Below are 21,269 nucleotides of genomic sequence, written 5' to 3'. Positions count from 1 at the left end.
TGCAGCATATGGTTACTTGAACTCCCAAGTTTGACACTTGTATTTTTTTTGCAGACTCCTCTGCTTGTGTGCAGAGAGTGTAAAATGATGACATGGTCATGCTCCCACACATTCAGAGTCACCAGACAAGAAGAGTGTGACAGCGTAGAGACGCCATCAGCCTCCCTCACGCAGACTGGGCCTGGAAATAAGCAAAGCCAGACTCCATTTCCGAATCGCTATCCCATTTGCGCTCATTAAACCATTTGATCAAATGTCTGACCGGCAGGCACGCTACTATTTCTTTGTCTCCTTCCACCTAAGCTGGTTTCACTTTGAGCGAGGCTTTGATTGCTTGACATGGCGACCCTCTACCGGACACACACACTTTGAGAAGAAACTCACCAGCTCAGCTACTTGTAAGTTTAAAGCTGATGTTGAATGATTTAAGCTGCAAGGCTCATTTAAGCTGCACATATCAACAGTTAAGTTTCAACATTACGCAACATGCTCAAGCTTTTCTCACTGGTCAGAAAAGTTGAAGCTTATGCCCTGACACATACTATATATGCCTTGCACATTTCGAGATGATTAACACAAAGAAAGGATTTGGGGTGACCGTGAGCCATATATGTGTCACACATAAGTGACAACTGGGATTATGTGTGTTTTATATAGGAGAGCTATATATAGTGTGTGTGTGTGTGTTTGACAGTGACAAAGCAGTCCATTGCAGCAGGTCTGCGGTGGTGGCTAACTCTTTCCTCACCTTAGACCATAAGCCCTTTTTCTTTCTTTGACACCTAACTCCACTCTCTATCGTCTCTGCCAGCAACTCGTGGAGGTAACAGAGCGAAAGGAAGAAGAGCAAAAGGGTCACTGGACAAAAGGCAGGAAATATTGTAGCAGAAGGTGTTGGAAGTGTACATCACAAATTCATGTTCTTAAGGGCAAGGTCTTTTTTTGAAATACCACCAAGCCAAGAAAGGTACAAGTAGGTAGGAATTGGTTCTGCTATTCTGCACGGGCGGAGCTAGAGGGGGCACTGCCACCTCTTTGAAATATGCTGGCCTCCCCAAGTGCTATGCAAAATAATTGACTTTAGAGTATTTTCAGATTTTTCTGATTTAACTGTCGGTAGGATATTCATCATAAATCGATCCCTCGCATGTCAGAGGTCTGGGAAGGTGTCTGCACTTATTACCAAATCTATCTGTTTAAGTTTGGTTCGCTCCAGCTTCTTAGCGTCCCTCTTGTTACTCCGATTTTTGTTTTGGTTCTTTCATCCTAATCTCAGTCTTAAATCGAGGCTTTGTGACACCTCGCTCTTTTCAGAAGAGGTCCAAAGTGGCAGTCACCAGCGTAATTAGACACTTCTAGCTCTCCTCCTCTGTCAGGACAAGAAAAGACAACACACGTGAACTTATGACACGCTAACACACACACACACACCAGACGTCCTTTGTGCTGACAGGGACTGGGCAAGAGTTCACTCGTCTCCCTCCTTCCCTCCCAAGTTGCCTTTTGAGGGAGAGTGCTAACTAGCAATCTCCAACTCCTGCTCCCCGTACCCGCACATTAATGGCCATCATCCCTTTCAGTTACCGTATTTTCCGGACTATAAGGCGCACCGGACTATAAGGCGCACCTTCAATGAATGGCCCATTTTAAAACTTTGTCCTTGTATAAGGCGCACCGGACTATAAGGCGCACCATTAATGCATCATGTCAGATTTTTCAACCAAATCAAATCATTCTCCATTTTATCTTTTTTATTTCAACTTCAGACGCAACAAGTTACTTTATAATCACAAAATAATGATCCATAGTCTTTTTGATTCATGATTCATAGTCTTCAGCGGGCCACTTATGATTGATTTCATGACACAATGCTTCGGGCCAGTTTAAATTTAGGAATTTGGTCCATATATAAGGCGCACCGGACTATAAGGCGCACTGTCGGCTTTTGAGAAAATTTTAGGTTTTTAGGTGCGCCTTATAGTCCGGAAAATACGGTAATTTGGGATTGGAAAATATCAATGTCAAATCAAGCCACATGGTTTGCAGCCCATCATACAGTACGTCAGTGACGTTCCGGAACATGCTGCGAGGGCACCATCACACATGACAGCTGTGCGAGAGTGAATCACAAAGTTCTTGATGCAAACTGGAAGCAGGAGAAGCCGTGATGCAGAAAGGCTGCCGCAGGATTCCCGAGCATTGCCCCCTCCGTGGGTAAAGCATCGGTGAAGCATTTGAGATTGGGATAATTGTTCCACAGACGTTCATAGCGTGACACGCTCATATCGCGAGCGGCAAAGGACCCCGACAAAAAAAGGGGAAAAAAAATCTCTTCTCAAAAGCCATGAAAGCGTGTGCCATGTGCTCCTTTCCTTGATATTGTAATGAGTCTTCTTGGTCTGCTAATGCACTCATAAGTATTCATTACAGAAGGGTGGACCTCAAAGCGGGTGCTGCAAGTGGCCAAATGGATCTCGCGGAAACATTCTGATGATCAATCAAAAAGCAGAATATTCATAAACATCCCCCAATGACTCACACAGCTCACGCATTTCCTACAAAGCTGAACAGTGAAACGCTATTGAAGCTACTGTATACTCACAATTTCAATTCCAGTTAAAATCATGTTTTTATTATTAGTATTTTTTTCTATAGTTAATTTCGAATTTTTTCCTCCTTTTTCATCCAAATTATAAACACTAAATATTTCATATGATGTATATTTGCTCAGTTGCATCCACCTTAGGGGCATGTGTTTTCTTTTATTTACCAAAAAAACAACAACATTGTTTTGATAAATTATAAATATATAATTGTTTATAATCTTGAAGCATCTACCTGTTTTTTTTTTTAAATAGCTAAGTAGGCGGGGCTAGCAGTGACCTTTTTTGTGTGGCACAAATGACTTTGCTTTACGAATTCTGCCCAGCAACAAACCCCATGCAAATATTACGGGGCCTTAGCAATTGCCATCACTGGAACGATATGAACTCACCAATATTATTTCTATTCTACTCCATTGCACGTTTTCATGTACTTCATAAGATACTTTACGACACCAACTGACTATCTTTCTTATCCCAGTGAGACTTATGATACTTTTGGATTTCAGTCAAGTGAGGAAAGCATTGCACGGTCACTGACTACAAGTGTAAAATAGCTCTCAATAAAATGCAAACTTTGCTGCTGCTGCTGCTGCTGCTGCTGCTGGATCTCATTACAATGTCGATAATGTTGCGGCTGATGGGAGTTGCTGTTTGTTTGCAGTCATAATCATCGCGGCCCGGCTTGTTTAAGCGTGCAACTATTGTTTGCTTGTCAGTTTTTCCACAGCATTAGCTGGAAGCAAAACATTGCACAATGCGCACGCAACACCAATATTATTCGACAAAGTGAAGGCAGACTGAGCTGTCACATTGGAATGAGTCCTTAGCACTTTATCTGCCTTGCAGTGTTAAACAGCGAGAGAAGGCTTTAACAAGAACTTCGAGCAGCTTTGGGAAAAGAATTCTTTGAGAATCTGGCTTCTCTTCTGATGGAGAAAAAGCAAATATATATATATTTTTTGCTTGAGCATTGAGTCTTAACTCATTTTTATTTTCCATCCTGCCATGAATGCATTTTAGCAGGAGAATACGTTATTCATGAAAATGTCATGGTCACTTACAAACAACCAAAAACAAAACCAAGGCACTGTGCACAATGACTCATTGTGAAAACATTTGTGAACAACAGATAATATAAACTACTCTGCAGCTATAGAGGCAGACTAATTCAATTTCCTCCAGGATCTTATAAAGGAAACAGCATAAAGCAGAGAGAAACAGCCCCGTGTTTGTTTTGGACAAAAACACGACTCCAAGTAAGTCCACCACCATTATTGTTCCTTGTAAGGCATTACCTACACGCTTGACTTCCGCCATTTTTGCCACAGCATCATGATTGATGATTGGAGTCTATTTCCAATTTTTCCTAGTAGCTCACTGCTTTGCATGACAAAACTCGCTACAATACATTCGAGTACAAATCCAATTGGATGCATACAATCTAGCACTTAAAGCAATTAGCAAATTAGCTTAGTACGGATTGAAAAACATTCCTCAATACAGTGTGTGACCTCCAGACCACCACCACAGCAGTTTGTGGCTGGGAAAATAATTAAAAAAAGAAAAGAGAATAAATTCAGCCTCGCCTTCAGTTAGCAGCAAAGCTCATTGGAGAATGAAAAATGAAATCGTTTCTCTTTTTAATTGAACCCACCACTTTTTAATTCTCCGAGATAAAAAAACAAATATTGCAATCATTCCATTCTAATTTTTGCGTTAGATTATGTATTAACGGCGTAAATAAAATGAAATGAGCGTCAGATAACATCACTCTTATTCATGTCGTGTGGGGCTTTTGCTATCATAACACACACAGACCACATGCTCATTACAGAGGCAGTGCCTTAAAAGTGCCACATGTGAGCGAGGTCGGCCAGAGTGCGCAAGCACCGAGGCCTGCCGCGACAACACTCATTAAAGTCACTTGAAAGCCCTCATCTCCTCACCAGTGCGCCTCTCCCAACTCACATGCGTTCATGTACTTTGGTCTACCCAAGAGGGAGAAGGGCCAAGGGTGCAAAAAAGGACGCCGAAGACCACGATTGCATCTTGGAATATAATTAGTAATGGGAAGCATAATCATACTAATAGGTTCTTATTTATCCTTGGCGGTGGCTCATTAACGTTTGCTTGCGCTTTCTACTAGCAGATTGGCAATCATCAAATTTTAACCTGCTTCCACGGCGCCATTTTGAACAAAAACTTCCAAAGTCGAGTCTGAAGAAAGCTACCCGAGGAGATTGTATTCAAACGGAGGAGGAAGGTGAGCCAAAGTGGATGATGTGTCCCAGGTGTGTGCTCCATCCCCAGCACTAGTTAAGACCCAGGCACGGCAACGCCTCAGCCATCCGTCACCATGGAGATAACAAGCTGTCAAGGCCAGAGAGGATCACGGGCCACAGAGGCCGGTCACTCTGCATGAACACCGCAGGAGCCAATCAAAGAAGACAACTAGTGTGGTACCAAAAAAAAAAAAAATGGAAGCGAAAGGGCAAGAAAGACAGAAAGAAGGCAATGCGGGAGGAAATAAATATGATCGGGGCTTCAGCTGCACTCATGTTTGAACGGGGGGGGGAGAGGAAGGACGGCAAGCAGAGCCACATCGGTCAACACTGAGCTTCAAAAAAAAAAAAAAAATCACCGCTATCGATTTTCTACAGCGACGGCTGCAAAGTCATTAGCATGAATTTCACTTTCATCCCAGAATGGCCTTATGATGAAGCATTCACCACCACTTCACATGCCTTCAAATATAGCAGTACAGTATTTCAGTGGAGCTAATGACCGCAATAGCAAGCATACCTAATCGAGCGTCCTGAAGTGTACTGTACTGTACTGTGCTGTGCTGTAACGGGAAAGAATACTGTAGTGGCGCATGACGGAGGGCTTGCGGCAACAGTACTCCAGGTGCTCTGCCGCAGGCGTGGGAGACTATTGGAGACGTGCATGCGTGCGTGCGTGCGTGCGAGACCGAAGGCCCCCTCTTAACTGGTTGGCGGACAGATTTATTGATCTGCCAAGAGATGGCCAAACAGCCTCTTATTACCCCTCTCCTAAACACACATTGCAGCAAGCGCGCGCACTCACTCAAACACATTTCACAAACCTCATGTGATCTTGTCATGGCATATATGCTTACTTTGTCCTCACTTGCTGGGGCTGGCCTCACTTGAAGCAAATCAAATCAAATAAAAAGCCTCCAAAGGCTGTGCTATTGTTCACACATGGCATTACATAACTTTTTTTTTTTTCTTTTCTGTCCAGAGCCTCTTGAACTACTCAACGACAAACGGCATCAAACCCACAGAGGGAAATGCTAAGCTGCGTGTGTCCTGTGACATTCCCGTGATGGATGCGCACACGCACAATGCGGCAGCTCAGCATGATTTTGGCGCGCTCCTGATGGGAAAGGATCATCTTCAGTCCCAACGCCAGCTCGGTCAGCAAACGCACGGCTCGGTGTCACTCGGACTCCGTTGCGTACGTACGACACGGCTGTTTATCGAGCGTAGCGTGCATGAGTTGAAAGGCATTGACTTAAGAGGATTCATTGTACTCGTGCTTATTTATGGGCGGCGATTGGTCAATAAGGAATTGTTAATGTTATCGTTTATGGATATCAGCCGTTTCGATTCACTTATTCTTGGTGTCTTTTTCTTGATCAGTGTAGTGGGTTTGAAGGCTCGACTGATAATTGCGATTTAAAAAAGGACAATAATGAAAGACTTTGTGATTGATATACTTGTCCTGCATTGTAACAATTTGCTTAAATACTGCAGGCCTGAATGTTGGCCTTCAAAATGTCCTCCTTCCAAGTGACAAAAACGCTTACTCGGCGGCTCTTTGCTTGAGGTAAACAACACCACCGCCGGCATCACAATCCAGTTGCCATTCAAAACAGCTGACAACCAAAATTCGAACATTTCCACGAGCATCCCTGAGTGCAAATAAAGAGCAGCATTTCCACCAGCGAAGGAAAGGATATGGACTGGAAACCATACGGATGCACCAGCTGCGGGGGCAGGTGGTCTGCTTCAGGCAAAAGAAGACCACGGGCGCCAGCTCCGGGAAGGGCACCACAAGCGTGCTCAGGTCACTTCCGATGCTGGCTTCATCACCTGGACCCACTTCCTCGATGATGTCATCAGCCTGCGCCGAGCCGTACTCCCTGGCGCCATGCCCTGGCGAGGAAATGCCCCCCAGCGGCGCAGGACACTCCTCGCTCGTCATGGCGACCCAGCCGAGCTCTGAGAAGAGACGAGAGCCAGGTTAAGGAAATGACATTTTCAGCTGAATGCTCATATTGATTATTGGCAAGAAACTGTGATGAAAGGCAGCTTGTAGAACTCCATTACAAAGCCTGGCTAGAGGACCGCTCTTCATTTTTTGACTCATAAAATACAAAGACAATAATAGCATTATGTCATGATTTTTGTTTAATTACTGTTTTGTGTTGAATTGTTAAAAATGATTGGAAGACTATATTGACGATGAACTGTGAATAATGTTTTATGCATGCTCTCTAGCAACCTTTGTACTTATTCAGCCTAATCACTACATGAATGTTTTTTCGCTCCCCAACAGCAGTAGGAGTCCTGAAGTGTCATTTACTTTTAAGCCACTGCGGCGAAAACAATTTAGCAGCAGTTAGTGGGCATTTCTTAAGCTTCAAAGACATGGGCGCAAGCAAGGTAAATAAGCCAAGCAAATGAATTTATGGATGTTTTAAAGGCTCACAAAAGCTGCACACCAGCATTAACATTATTAACAAGGTGAGAGCTGATGTTAGCGCGCCCACATGACATCACTCTTTAATCTTGGAAAGCACCATGGCATTAATTCCAATATATAGACGACATAATGCGACAAGTAATACGAGCCCCAAAAAATGGGAGGGAGGAAAAACCCACGGTAGTAAACGTAAGACTGACAAATAAAAGCTGTTGGATCGTGGCCCTAGCTAGCATTCCAAACGTGAAACCAGTCGGACGTAGCAGCTGAAGCTTGAGTGGATGCAAAATAACATATTGAGCTCGGGAGTCCACTTGCTTTTAACTTGCAGCCAAATGAGGCAGCCAGCATGGAGGCAAGCCAAGGCTACAAACACATTTACAAATACACACTCACGGACACGCGTTACAAGCTAGCTAGCCATGCAATTTCAGCACTGGAACATTAACAGAAGAATGTTTGGAGGCGGCTGAATGATTATTTTAAGCAGCGTGATCACGTGTGAATGTTCATTTTGATTAATTACTACAGTGTGTAAACACGTAGGTACAGTACTTGTGTATTTATGCTAAATCCTACGACGGCAGGATTAAGTGCTGGCGGAGGGAGAGGCTTTGTTTTTATAGGATAATTATATTAAAGGCTATTTTTTACAAAGGAAGAAAATAGGACACGAGCGATATAATAAGCAGTATGTAATCCTCTGACAAGATTCCTGAATATGGTAAACAACACAATATAAGACAGGGGGAAAAAAACTACTAAAACAAGAAACAAAGCTTGATACTAATTTAGTTTCTGCACGAGCACAGAAAAACAACCATCGTGGCTAAACTGATCCAATGGAGTATTATATATTTTTTTCCATCTCAGGGGGCGGCCATTTTGCAACTTGCTGTCAACTTCGATGTCATTTTCAGTTGACAGCAAGTGACAAAATGTCTGCTCCCTGAGATGGGGGGGCTGAATTTTGCTTCTTAACTTATATTCCACAATGACAATATTAATCAGAATGCCATGTTTAGACTAGCCAGGCACATACAACATATTATTGGAAAGAAAACAATTGGGTTCGCTTCCCCTTTAAGCCAGAACGCATAAAAATAAGTGTCTCTAACAGTATTTTCTCCAAAAAAGCTTGCTCGACAGACTTTATAGCAATTACTGTAAAGCAGACTACCCTAAACTCTTCAGAAACATTAAATCACGTTTGGTCAATTAAATATCTCTCCATTCATCCATCCATCCATTTTTCACACAGCTCCAGCTCATTATGGTCAAGGCTGAGCTGAAGCTTGCCTTGGAGCTCGCGTACATATATGAGAGCACACCCAAGACTGGCTGACATTCAGAGCAAATTTAATATTATGATCTTTTGCGCGTGTGGTTGTGAGAGAACATGAAAGAGAACATAAACTCACACAAGCTTGCTGCAGGTGACACACACAAACGTGCTCACAAATTAGCACCTTTAATTGGACGAGTAGATGCAAAGTGTTAGTTGCACCATGAAAACACACTGCAATAAATAGTAACACAATCTGGGTCTCATTGAAAGTTCCTAAAGGGGAATTTCATTCGTTAACAAGGCAAATTTGTGTGCATACATTGTGTGTGCGTGTGTGTGTGTCAGTGAATGTCCCCCTTTGTGTGCCACTGTGTGATTTGGAACAACGCTGAGCCAAGCAGAGCTGCCATGCTTCTGACTTCTGCACCAACTTAACACCTGGCAACAACCTCTGCGGAGTGCTTTCTTACACCGTGACACAATACAATCGGCTGACAACACACACACGGCACACAAAGACACACAGCAGAGTGAAAAATGAGCGAGAACACGGAATATTTCAGGAAAAAAGGGCACATCCCCAATGAATGGTATACATAGTACGTATCCTGTATGTGTGTGTCAGCACAAACAGCAGCACAACAAACACCGCAATTTCATTTTGACACATACTACTGAAAATGACACATGACTCCATTGGCGAGATTATCAATATATTCCGTGGCAGAGTTGAATGTATTTATAAACTAGCCAGTGACAGAGAAGCTAAGCCCAAATGAGACTCTTGGCTTTTTGACAGCATCATAAAACATCCTTCCAAAATGTGATTAATGCCACTGGAGCCAAATGGAGAAACATCATTTCCACTTGGAAGCTTAATGGCAAGTATACATAAACACCTTCCCTCCCGGTTGGGAAATGTATAGTGACTGTTGAAACGGGTCATTTGTGGAACATATTAAAAAAAAAAAAAAAAAAAAGAATCAACACATCTTATTTCACACTTGTTAAAAGTCACAATGGATACTTTGATGGTTCACCCGCATTTGTCAGGGTGCACAATTTGAAGGCGAAGTTACATTAACACCAAGCATGAAATGGTCTGTTAACCTGCTGACACGCAAGTATTCAGAGCTATACCTCCAATTTTCGGAAGTATTTTACGTCTGCAGCCAGAGGTTAGCCATGGATGAATTTTGGCCAGATGCTTAACGCGCTAACTTCCTTAGCTTCCTCCTCCTGTCACCATGCAGTCGGGGTGTCAGAAAGTTTGGAGAGTGACTGTCTGTCAGGGATTAGGTGGAGCCACTGGCCCATCAGCTTAATCTGTTTGAGCGCTATTAGCTGTAAACAAGCCGGCAAGAATCTCCATTTACCGTTTGGGTGCACGGCCTCACGGCTTACATGGTTGATTGCCACTGTGGCTGGATTTTATTGGCTAACAGTTTTGGAATTAGATCATGATAAAGAAAATGAGATATTTGATTGGGTTTTTTTTTTTATGTCGCTGCCAAATTTCCTCAGGTAAGCAAACAAAATTGGATGTCTGGATGGTCAAATGAAATGTAATCAGATTGATTTTTCTCTCCGTCATCATCTGCGCTCTGTTGTGTTATTATTTTTGCTAAGTGATGCAGAGAGGAAGGACATTGCCTCACTCCAGCACAGCACACCATTGACTGATTTATGAGCGTGCCTCTCAACTTCCCAACCCAAATCTATAGTGGCAAGATAGGGGTGGTCTGATAACGTTCCTCATGATTTACTGTTGGACCTCTCGCTGTCACTCTTACATCAGGATAAATGACACAAGCGCTTTTCTTGGCGAGAGAGACAGCAGTCATACTTGTGGGCACGGCAAATCAGGGTTAATCATATCCGGCCTGGTGTGGCCTGTCAACTTGCGTGTAAAATATGGGCAGGTGCTTTCAGACCCAACGAAGATAAAAGAGCAGTCGTGGTGTTGCTCACCTCGCAGTAGCAGAGAGAGATTCTTACCACCTAAAAATGTTTTGGGAACAGAATTGGCTGAAAATAAATTCAGGTGGATCAAATATTTAGGTGCCCTGCCGCTGGAAATAAAAATGTGATGGAACACGTAGCAAAGGTCACAATGCTCAGCAATGTCAAACATGGCGCATCAGTGATGAGACAGAACCGTTTCTAAAACTGTCTGAGCAAAGACTAGGCTCACCCTTTCACAGCCCACTTGAATACATTCGCAGTCAAAAGTGACTACAATTGGATATTCTTTTCCATGGAATATATAGTATATTTTTTTATATTGTCTGTCCACATGTGTTGCTGTTCAAATATCCATTGCTTTATATGACAACATAACACTACCTCAGCAAAATGGAGTCAGTTGTGCTCAAAGCACGTTTAATTCCTTCATAGAGTGTTTTCTGGATCATTCTAAAGACGTTTGACTGGATGTGGGAGGGTTGACGCCAAAGAGCATGTCCTCCTAAATTAGCTGCTGAGCAATGTTGGGCGTTGAAGCCAATAAGAGGAGTGAATTCTGCTGACTGATAGATAAGGAATACGAGACAAATAAAAGAGTGTTGCCAAGGCAACCGGTGTCTGGTGAGCACTTTTGGGACGTATTATGGTTTCCTTTCGCTCACTTGTTATTGCCAAAAGGCCTTCATGTGTGCGCGCGCTGCAAAGCTACAAATCTATTTGCCGCTACCGTCGGCGTCGTATGATCCCGGGGGGTGGCGGAAAACGGTTAAACACGTGAAGGCGATAGGAACGAGACATTTGAGAGGAGAAGGGTGGAAAGCCAAGGAACAATCTAGATTTAATCATATAAAAGATGGAGACAACCCAAGAGAGGAAAGGCGGTAATTGAGAATGACAAAGACCAAAGAGAAGGACAACAGGCGCACACACACACGCGGAAGGCAGGAAAGAGGAAAAGTGGCCACGTTATCTGGAAGAAAAATAGCGGTGAGATGAAAGGAATCATCGTGGGGATGATAATATACATTTCGGGCTTTTCCTGCATCATGTAATGATTCACAACATGACAAATATTTTGATTATTGCAGTTGTAGCTTGCAGTGATTTAAAACGACTTCATTCCGAGAAGCCCGTGAAAACTATTCCAAACAGTACGACGCGGTGTACTTCAATACCATATTGCATCATTTCAATCTCTTTTTTTGGACAGCGTCAATCAAAAGCTGAACGTTATCTTTATGGCATTTATTGGATCTCATTAGACGCTGCAGGTGTACCTAATGAAGTGTCCCTCATTCCTCTCCTCGCATCTTTTCTCAAACCTTAAAGCTCAAAGGAATCCTCCCTCCGTAATTACCTCATTTGCACAAACACGCTCATTGTGCCAGAGAGAAGGAAAGAAGGGAAGGGTCAGTGCCTCACCTGCATTAAAAGGAGGAAATGAGCAGTGAAAAGATTTCAACAAGAACCCACTGGCAACTTCTACATGAAGCAAAATAGCAACTTGATTATTTCAGCATTTAAAAGCATAAAAAGGAAGGATCACACACTTGTGTTGCTCAAAATATTGCCTTGGCTGGTTTGATATCAAATAATGGATGTAAATAGCTAGAATTTTTTCTGACTGGGTTTCTCCTCCCTCGTGCCAGCCTGCAGGTAGAAGGACGCCAGCCACCTCGCTCTCATTTTGTCCCTGGCTCTCCGCCCCCCTACTTTTGTCTTCACCGTCCATTCCTCGCCATCTCTTCCCATTTCCATCCCCTTGGCTTCCTCACAGAGTGCTGTGTCAGGTCTTTTTACCCTCAGCCATGTAAGATGAGATTTGAAAATGGCTCTTGGAGCAAACGCATAGCAAACTCAACACACACAAGCACCCACATACACACAAGGCCAGTTGTAAATATCAAAGATTGTGATGACGCTTCATAGCATACTCACATATCAAGGGAAGGAAGGATGAGGAGAATGGGTCAGGGATTACGGGCGAGAGGGAGGAAAAACGGTGAAAGAGAAGAAAATGATACACAGCTGGGGCCATCAAGTGGAACAAAACATGGAGGCTTCACTTGAAATTCACTAGGCTTCCTGTTTTCGGTTTCCCCAGAGAGAGCGAGAAAAACTGTGCGGGGAAATGCACTGAGCTAGCTTTAAAATGCCCGTCAAGTGTCAACTGATGGTCTCACATTCACACGTAAAACAAAGGAAGTCATAGCTACATAGACATACAACACACGGTTCAAGCCAATGCTGCTCTTTCGTAGCTAGCATTCATTAGTAAACAAAAAAACTGGATATTATTATATTTCTTGGCGGCACTCACTCATTCCATTTTGGGGGTTTTTCTTCACTGGAGAAAAACCATCCAGTTTTGCACGAGTGGTCTTTAATTGAAGATCGGTTTGCGTGCTATTAGCGCTGGGGTCACACTGGTGTTAATGTAGCAACGCAGGTGGGATGGAGATAATCCTGCCAGCCACAAATTGACTTGAACGCTTCTATTTGCACCCAAATAACCTCGGCAACCCGCTTACAACTGAATTATTTAGACTTTCTCTTCCTTCCCTCCGCTCTTCATTATTCAGAAGATTACAGATTTGCTTTGCTTTTATTTCTCGTCACTACGTCGATGCACAAAGCTTGATTATGATACTCTGACAATAAAGCAGACTTTGACTTTCTAACCCAAGATTTCTCGTAACGGCGCCGTTTCTCCATCCGAAAAATATTCTCCGGGGCTGATATGGATCTTGGAGTTATGACGACGCGGGTTCCACCTGCTCCATCTTTGAAGCGGACAAATGCAAAAAGCTTTGCTTGAAGTGATGCTTTTACATGATCAGGCAGCCACTCAGATGAATCAGCCTTGTCCCACTTGCCCGCGTTTACATTACGTAACTTCAGAAACAGAACGGTTGTCATGGCAAATCAAATTTCAATCACACCAAAAAGCGTCTCTGCAGAAATGTCCGGCTCACTACCTATTTGATCCATTGAGGTGAGTTGTTTGAATCCCAACAGAAAACAAACACAATCAAGTGTACACTATAAAGTCCTTCAAGAAGACAAAAGGAGAAGAGAGTGGCAGAATGGAAAAGATGTGGTAGGAAATGCAAAGATATTGAGACAGCGGGCTGAGATGGATGGAGGCAGTTCTACACTGTCAGGCACGGGCTCCCCCAGGGCTGCTTAAATGCATTCTGCTCGTCCACTGGGAACCACTGAAGTCATTAGCTGTACTTTTTGCTTCAAGATAAAAATAGTCACCAACGGAAGGTTTACACACACGCACGGATATTTAGAAACAAAAATAAGGGTAAATGTTTGAGGAAGAAAAAAAAAACAACACTGTTAGAATGAGCCAAGTATAAAAGTTGCTTTAAATAATGCAGAGGCTTTAATATAAACATGATCCATATTACATTCTAGGTCAGACATGTTAAATGTTCAAGAGCTCGCCTTGGGAAGAAGAAAAAAAAATGCAGAAAATATTCAAGGTCCTTGGCATGAACCGACTCTTGGCACACTTGATTTTTTTCGTTCTTATTTACATCTCATCTCGGTAAGCATTCAAGGATGGTGTCACTCTGCCGTTATGCCAGCGCGTGGCCTGCAAGTCATCCGTGGATGACTGCGGGCAAAACAGCATCCTAAATTCAATCACCTCAAACTTGGCAGTGAAAACTGTTGAGCAATGACCTTACATAAATGTCAACCCAAATATATGCAGTTTTACTTTTGATCAGATTGAAATTTCCCAGAAGACCAAAGTCATCACGCCGCTCTTTTGTCAACCAGCCACAAGTGGACAAAATGTTGAACTTGACTTGAATCGTTTTTTGTTTTTTTTTTGCAAGCGACCACAGCAGGATACGGTCGAGGTGAGCAGCTGCCACGCGAAATGAGGTCTTAACATGAAATATTAATCAAACAATTACCTTGTTGTACATGCACTTGGGGCTCCTGTTAAATAAAACATACGGCACATCTACATTTTCATTTGTGACCTTCAATGTACAGCAAATATTGGAAAGAGCCAATTGTGGAGGAAAAGCGCCTCCTGCGCTATTGTCTGAAGCTTTCAGGTTCAATTTGAAATTGTTCATGTGGCAAAGTGCTGGACTTGCAGGGGGGCCCATCTTGTGTAACATGAAAATCAATTGCTCTTGTCTTAAAGCGTTGTCCTGTTCCGGCTAAACTGCAGCTACAGCAACAAGCATCGTTTTGCCTTTGTACCTTGTGGATTTCTTTTAGCCCCTAATTGGTCTTTCCTTTTGTTTATCCAGCGACATGGAGTCTGAACGTTGACAAGACGGATTTGGAAGATTACACTTGCTGCAGCCATCATGCTGCTAATAGCGCCGCCGGGCCGGACAGAACATTTATCCAAAAAAGGGAGCTCACAAAAGAACGTTTTAGCTCATCCACAAAGCGCAAGGCTAAAAAGAATGAATCAAAAAGTTTCCCACAAAGAGCAAGGCTTAAAAAAGAGCAACATTACATTTTCCCAAAGGCACATCCTATATGTCACGCTTCTTGTTGGCATACGAGGAGGCATCATGGCGCCATTGACACGCGCACCTACGTCAGAGCGGCTTTACGTAACGTACTATAGATTCCGTGACAAACCCGACTTGTTTTCTAATTTGCGTGCTCACCTCACCTTTGCGCGCACAGCAAAGGGTGAAAGAGTGTAACGTGTACACAAAGACATTGCGGAGTGCCAAAAAAAAAGAGCCAATTAGCAAAAGGATGATTCACGGCTGATCTGCAAAGAGCGCTACGTCTCATTTCTCAAATCATCCACTGGCTCGGCCTCACAATCTCGCCTGGTTTATTCTGTCTGTTTTGCTTCTCGAGTGATTTGCTCTTTGGGTCTCGCTAGGTGCGCTTTTTCCATAAGCTCGCGACAGACGGAGTTAATAATGCAGACGGCCCTTGTTTGTTTGTTGACTAGAGAGGTGCTCGACTGAATCAAAAACATATCACTTTTGCTGTCGCTCATTTCTTGCCTTCAAGTCTCGGGCTGGATTTACAACACGGGTTTAAGTGCCCAATGTCGATTTAGGACCTTGATAGGACTTTAATTGACGTGTACAAAAGGGAATGATCGCAATGAGTGTCTTCATATCATTTTACGGCACTCTAAATGAGAACGCGCACACGTGAGTGTGTATCTCTGCAATAAAGGCTGAGCAACAGAAGAGCTAGCAGTGTGCTGAATAAGTAATGAAATGAAATGAAGTTCATTTAATACAAAACATTCAGGATGGTTTAATCGGCCTGGACTGATTCTGGCCTTCATTACTTGAACTGAAATGAAGGCTTTTCTCTACCGGGCGTCATCAACCATTCCTAATGGTTGACGCAACAATAATGTGGCGTATCCGGTCGGTAAGAAGAATCATATTGAATGCTCAGTGCTTTTGCAGTATTATAATTCACACTTGCTTATGTGTCAGCAATTTGCATATTGATGGTCATTTTAGATTGACAATGGTACCCAATCTCTCAATTTGAGTTGGCACATATCTTCTCTTTGCATTGGTCCTTGGGGGCTACCTGCTGCCCACAGGGGACTACATTGCTTTTCTGGATTTCACTGCAACACACACACACACGGCTGGCCCCAGACCTGTGTGCGTGTGTGTGTAGACATATCGACATGTTCCATGTAGCCCAGCCATCCCTCAAAACACTTAATATGCAGCTCAACTCTTCCATGCAAGGCATCCCAAAAAGTCTGGCTTGTCTACTTTCTCTTTTTGACAGGGCAGGGGCCAGTTTAATAGAATTCACAAGACAAAGAAGGGGATTGTTTGCTAAATGAGGCGTGTGAGAGGAAGGCTGGATTCAGCATAGAAATTCATTTATTAGCCCTGCTTGTGATCAACAAGCAGGGACTTGTGGAGTCTGTGGATGCATCTTCCAATTAAAAGCTTTAAAATGGTTACATTTGACCGGTAAGTATCTAATTACATGAGCCACAATAGTCATAATTAACAATTAATAAGAGTAAATCTCATGTTTACCTCTTGTCCCTCTATTCTGGGTCACGGCCGCCATTTTTCTTCTCTTTCATCATTCCTGTTCCTCTGCCACCATTCCGTTCCGTCAATCAAATATGGTAAATCCACTTTGTCAGGTTCCTAGGGAAGCTCTTGCCTTGTCTCGACCCTACTGGAGGAGCTCGCATGAGAGCGGAAGAACAATCAAACCAGATGAGAAGGTGCAGGAGAAGCATAAATAGGTGGTGGCTGATTGCTAATTTAAAGCACCTGCACACCAAGGTGAGCAGAAATGCAAATAAGGTGGGCGTGGCTAAATGGCCCAGGGGCCAGGTGAACGGAAAAACACTGAGAGCCCACAGGCCAACATTGGAGCCCAATCGTGATGCTGATTGCTGATTCTACAATAATTAATAAAAATCCTGCATATTTCTAAAATGCCATCAATGTCTTCTTCAGCTGATGCTTGCTGTCACGTCGCGTGACTGAAGCAATTAGTCGCAATCCCTCACTTGACCTGACCGACACATCATTAAGATCCTTGACTAATGTTTTGCGAGCGTTTGGAAGAAGGAGCAGGTTTGGAATGTCACAAGAGCGACGATATGGTTTCATCCCAAACTTGCCAGCGCGTGGGATTTGACAACTTGTTAAATTCTCGCAAAGCCATTTTGATGATGAAATTTCAATCAATCACATGCAGGCAAATTGAAGATAGGTATCAGTTTCAACTGAAATTAATCATCTGTAACCCTATTTAAATTCATTATTATGACACCCTAATGTAATTCTTGTACATTTTGTGGCAATCTCCCCAATTTACCAAAAGCACCCTGTCCTCACAAAGCATGTATCGAAGTACACACACACACACACACACACACACACACACATACATAAACACACGCTGTCAGTATAGCGCGATCAATCAAATCTATCAACAAATAGACAGAGTGAGGCCTGACATTTACACCCCTGCAGCTCTCCGCTTTGTGTGAACTGTGGACTCATATTAATGTGTGTGTGTGTATTACCTATCCAGCATGAAAGGAAGTTGGCCATTGAAAAAACAGGCTGACTTTGCCACGAGACAAACAGAGAGGATGAAAAAAGTGTTTGGATGGATAGATGATGCTCCATCATGACGCTCGCTATCTGCAATACAGCTAACCTTTCGCTAAAAGCACAATTTGGTCTTTCTGGCACGTTGGTGTTTAAACAAAATAGATTTTCCTTTCCTGTATTCACAGCGCAGCAAGTGAATCAATGAGATCTGTTCATCCAGGGAAGATTTCAAGAAGAGTGATGAGCATCGAGTGTCATTGTTGTGAAGATGGCGCTGTTGTGGGGTGGAAAAAATATCTTTTGTCAGCAATAATCACGCTAAGCACCGTGGTGTACAAGTGGACTTGTGTAGTGTCGGATCTTAGATGTACATATTCTGTCAAAACAAAATAATTAAAAAAAAAAAAAAAAAACAGCAATTGGGGGAAAAACAATTTTATCCAATTCATCCATGCAACAATCGATAGAATAATCGTTTCTCAACAAAACACGCTAGACGTCGGGGAGAAAAGGTCGGGTTCTACTTCAATAAAGTGACCAGATGGCCGTATTTGGCTGCCTTCCTCCTCCATTGTGTGACGGAAACCGTTATGGAGCAGCGTTTCAGGAACTGCTCCTCCAATCACGGAATGGCTTCTTCTGCCAATGATGACAGCAGCAGCATCTCCATTGCCCGCCGCAGTGACATATTTCACCTCCGACAATGTTTGTTATCAAAGCCATGTTCCGGTAAAAATCCCACATCAATCAATCGGACGGGAATTTATCCATCCCACGCCAATGCTAAACGATGCGTTCATGAACTGGCATCACTCTGCCTCGGAAAAGGTCACAATTTGTCATCAAGGGAGCCCATTTGCTCCCATCACTAAGCGCTGAGCAGATCCCGCTTGAACGATGGGATGTGTTGTCCGTCAAAATGATTTAGTGATGCTAGAGCTGCCGTGGGTCGCCGCCATCTGCGCTGACAGGTAACTAAACTGCCAGGGAGGGAGGGAGCGAAGGAAAGGTGTGCTGAGAGCTCTTCCTGATACAATCTAGTTATGCATAAAATGAATCCTTCCTCTCATTTCAGCTTCCTCGCTCATGTTTTGCATGGCACCTTGCCATTTATTCAGACTTGGAACACGAATGACTGGGCGGGAAAGTCAACGACCTGCTGAATTCTATTCTGCTTTTGAAACAGACGACCACATATGGCATCCAAGGTGGAAGTTGACTACTTTCTAAGCAGGGATGTCCCCTTGGGGGGGGGGGGCAATTATGACCTGAATTGAAAACATCCACAAGCAAAGGTGATCAAAGACATCGATCATTAAGAAAGATGAATGGGCAAATCAACAATAATGAAACTGGGGCTTGGAAATTCATCCCCCCCAAGGGCGTGTTGATTAATGTAGAAGAGAACCGGAAGATTAACTGATAACCCGGGTCATGTGACATATCATCGGCGACTGTGGATGGATGGATGGATGGATGGATGGATGGATGGATGGATGGATGGATGGATGGATGGATGGATGGATGGATGGATGGATGGATGGATGGATGGATGGATGGATGGATGGATGGAGATCTGGAGCCTTTCTCTGACATGACCCTCAAGAAACACCAAAACTAGCATGCCGCGTAGCACCTCGTTAGCTAGCCTATCACTGCGGCTTGTCGCCGGAGATTAGCTGGAGTCGGAAACCCGCGTGGGTTTGTAAGAATTGTTGCGGAAGCACCTGGATTAACCGGCCAGGCTAAGAACAGCACACAAAGGCACAGTTGAACACTTTTCAACACTTCCGGCCGAGGGTGGAGGATTTATTTTCATCGTCGCTCGTCTTTCGTAAGAGGCCCGGTCGAGAAATAGATGTGACATAAATACTGATAGTAGGAAGACAGAGCAGGAATACATGCAAGGGCTTCATCTAGAACAACAAGCGCTCTCTCTCTCTCTCTCTCTCTCTCTCTCTCTCTCGCTCTCTCTCCAGAGTGAAGCAAGCGTGATATAATGATCATATTAAAAGTGCCGGAGCAGACTGGTGGAAAGAAGCAAGCTGGAAGCAGGAAGAGGACGAGATGACTTGTGATGAAAGCAACCTGCTCATGTTGTCAAGGACAAGACAAGAACGCCTGCTTGTCTGTTCGGCAAGTCCAATTAGGACTGAGGAGGAGAATTACAATCGGCTCAACACAATTTCTTCAAACTATTGGCAAAATAGAGTTGGAATCTTTTGATTGGCACCAAAGGTGTTGCTATTCTTTTAGCAAGTGCTACATGGTGTTCTTTGAGTTGTTAGTCGCCTGGATACGATCTGCGACATGCACGCATGCACACATGCACACACGCACCCCCGTCTGTCCCGTCGTGGTCATATTCACTATGACACAATAGCCGAGCCTGCGGGTGACTGTGCATGAGTCAACAGCTCGCTCCGCCGCCAGGAGCCGTACGTGACTCACGTTTGCAGGATGGGTAAAAAAACCAAAAAAAGAAATCTGAGAAAACATCATCTGCTGCTGGTGTGGCTGCGTTAGAGCGCCTCGTTGTTGGCCGTGAGTGTGCGTGAGTTTCTTTTAAGACTGACATGACAACCAGCGCCACAATTTCGAAGCTTTATTCTTTTCATACTTGCGACTCATTTGAATCATTCTAATGTAGTTAACAAAACTGGATGATATTTTACAGGCACTTTAAAAAGCCACACTGAGAATAATTTGGGACTTCACTGCACAATAAAATTGTCCTCCTATAAATCGTTATTAAGATGAGGGGCGCTCGGAGATCATTAGATTTTGTCGGCCAATTAGTGTGAAACGAGATGTTGTACATTGAACCAATTCTTTTTTTTTTTCTATAGTGGTTCTTTTCGACTCGTGTCTTGCTGCCTTCACCTGCCACATTTCCATGTTTTTTGTTGGACACTGTGAAATATCGACAGCGGCGGCAAATGGAAGCCCTGCTTCTCTCTCTCTCTCTCTCTTTTTCCTTGTGTGGCCTTTGTGGGAAGCCTTCCAGGCGCAGTATGTGTCTGCCCTCAGCACACAATTGTCCAGCCATTGTTTCAGCCCACTGGATAATGGCAACAGCCTCCACTGGCATCCATCCGCCTGCCGCTCCTTTTCTTCTCCTTCTTTCTTTTTTTTGTTTTCATCCCCTCCAAGTGCATGCTTAGCCTCCGTCTCCCCTGACTTCTCACTTGATCCCTCTCTCATCCTCACCCACGTGTCGCTCTGATGCACTCGTCCCTGCCCCCCCCCCCCATTTCTTTTCGACTCCCAGTCTCTCGTGTCCGTCTTTCCTCTGGTCATTATGCGTTTCTTCTTATCTCAGCGGGAGTGTCTCGCTCTTTTTTTTTTGTTTTGTTTATGTCTCACTTCTCCCTATTGGCACCATCTCCTGTTCCTGTCAGGTTGTTGAGAGCCACTGCTGACCTTCCCCCCCACCCTGTGGCGAAACAGCCTCGACGTCTCTTTCTGAGAAAATGTATACAACACTTCGAGTTTGTGAAAAATGTAAACCGTTGTAAACAGACCACCAAAAGCCTCTTGCTAGCTATGACGTTAGCGTGTCAAAAGCTGAGCTGTTTATTTTCAGAGTGGCTGCACGAGTGACGCCTA

The 21,269-nt window shown here is 43.7% G+C and overlaps 1 protein-coding gene across 3 annotated transcripts in view; it reads right to left on the bottom strand.

The window, feature by feature from the left end:
• The window catches only part of LOC119125370 (voltage-dependent T-type calcium channel subunit alpha-1I-like), a 67,261-nt gene that overhangs the window by 43,577 nt on the left and 2,415 nt on the right, over window positions 1–21,269 (bottom strand). For all 3 annotated transcript variants that reach the window (XM_037255787.1, XM_037255790.1, XM_037255789.1), the window contains exon 2: window positions 6,592–6,853. In XM_037255787.1, the coding sequence (XP_037111682.1) occupies window positions 6,592–6,836 (245 nt within the window). In that variant the 5' untranslated portion in view covers window positions 6,837–6,853. The remainder of the gene's footprint in view (window positions 1–6,591; window positions 6,854–21,269) is intronic.

This window comes from Syngnathus acus, chromosome 8 (genome assembly GCF_901709675.1).
Source record: "Syngnathus acus chromosome 8, fSynAcu1.2, whole genome shotgun sequence".
Classification (NCBI taxonomy): Eukaryota; Metazoa; Chordata; class Actinopteri; order Syngnathiformes; family Syngnathidae; genus Syngnathus; species Syngnathus acus.
This window is presented reverse-complemented; position numbering and strand designations above follow the sequence as displayed.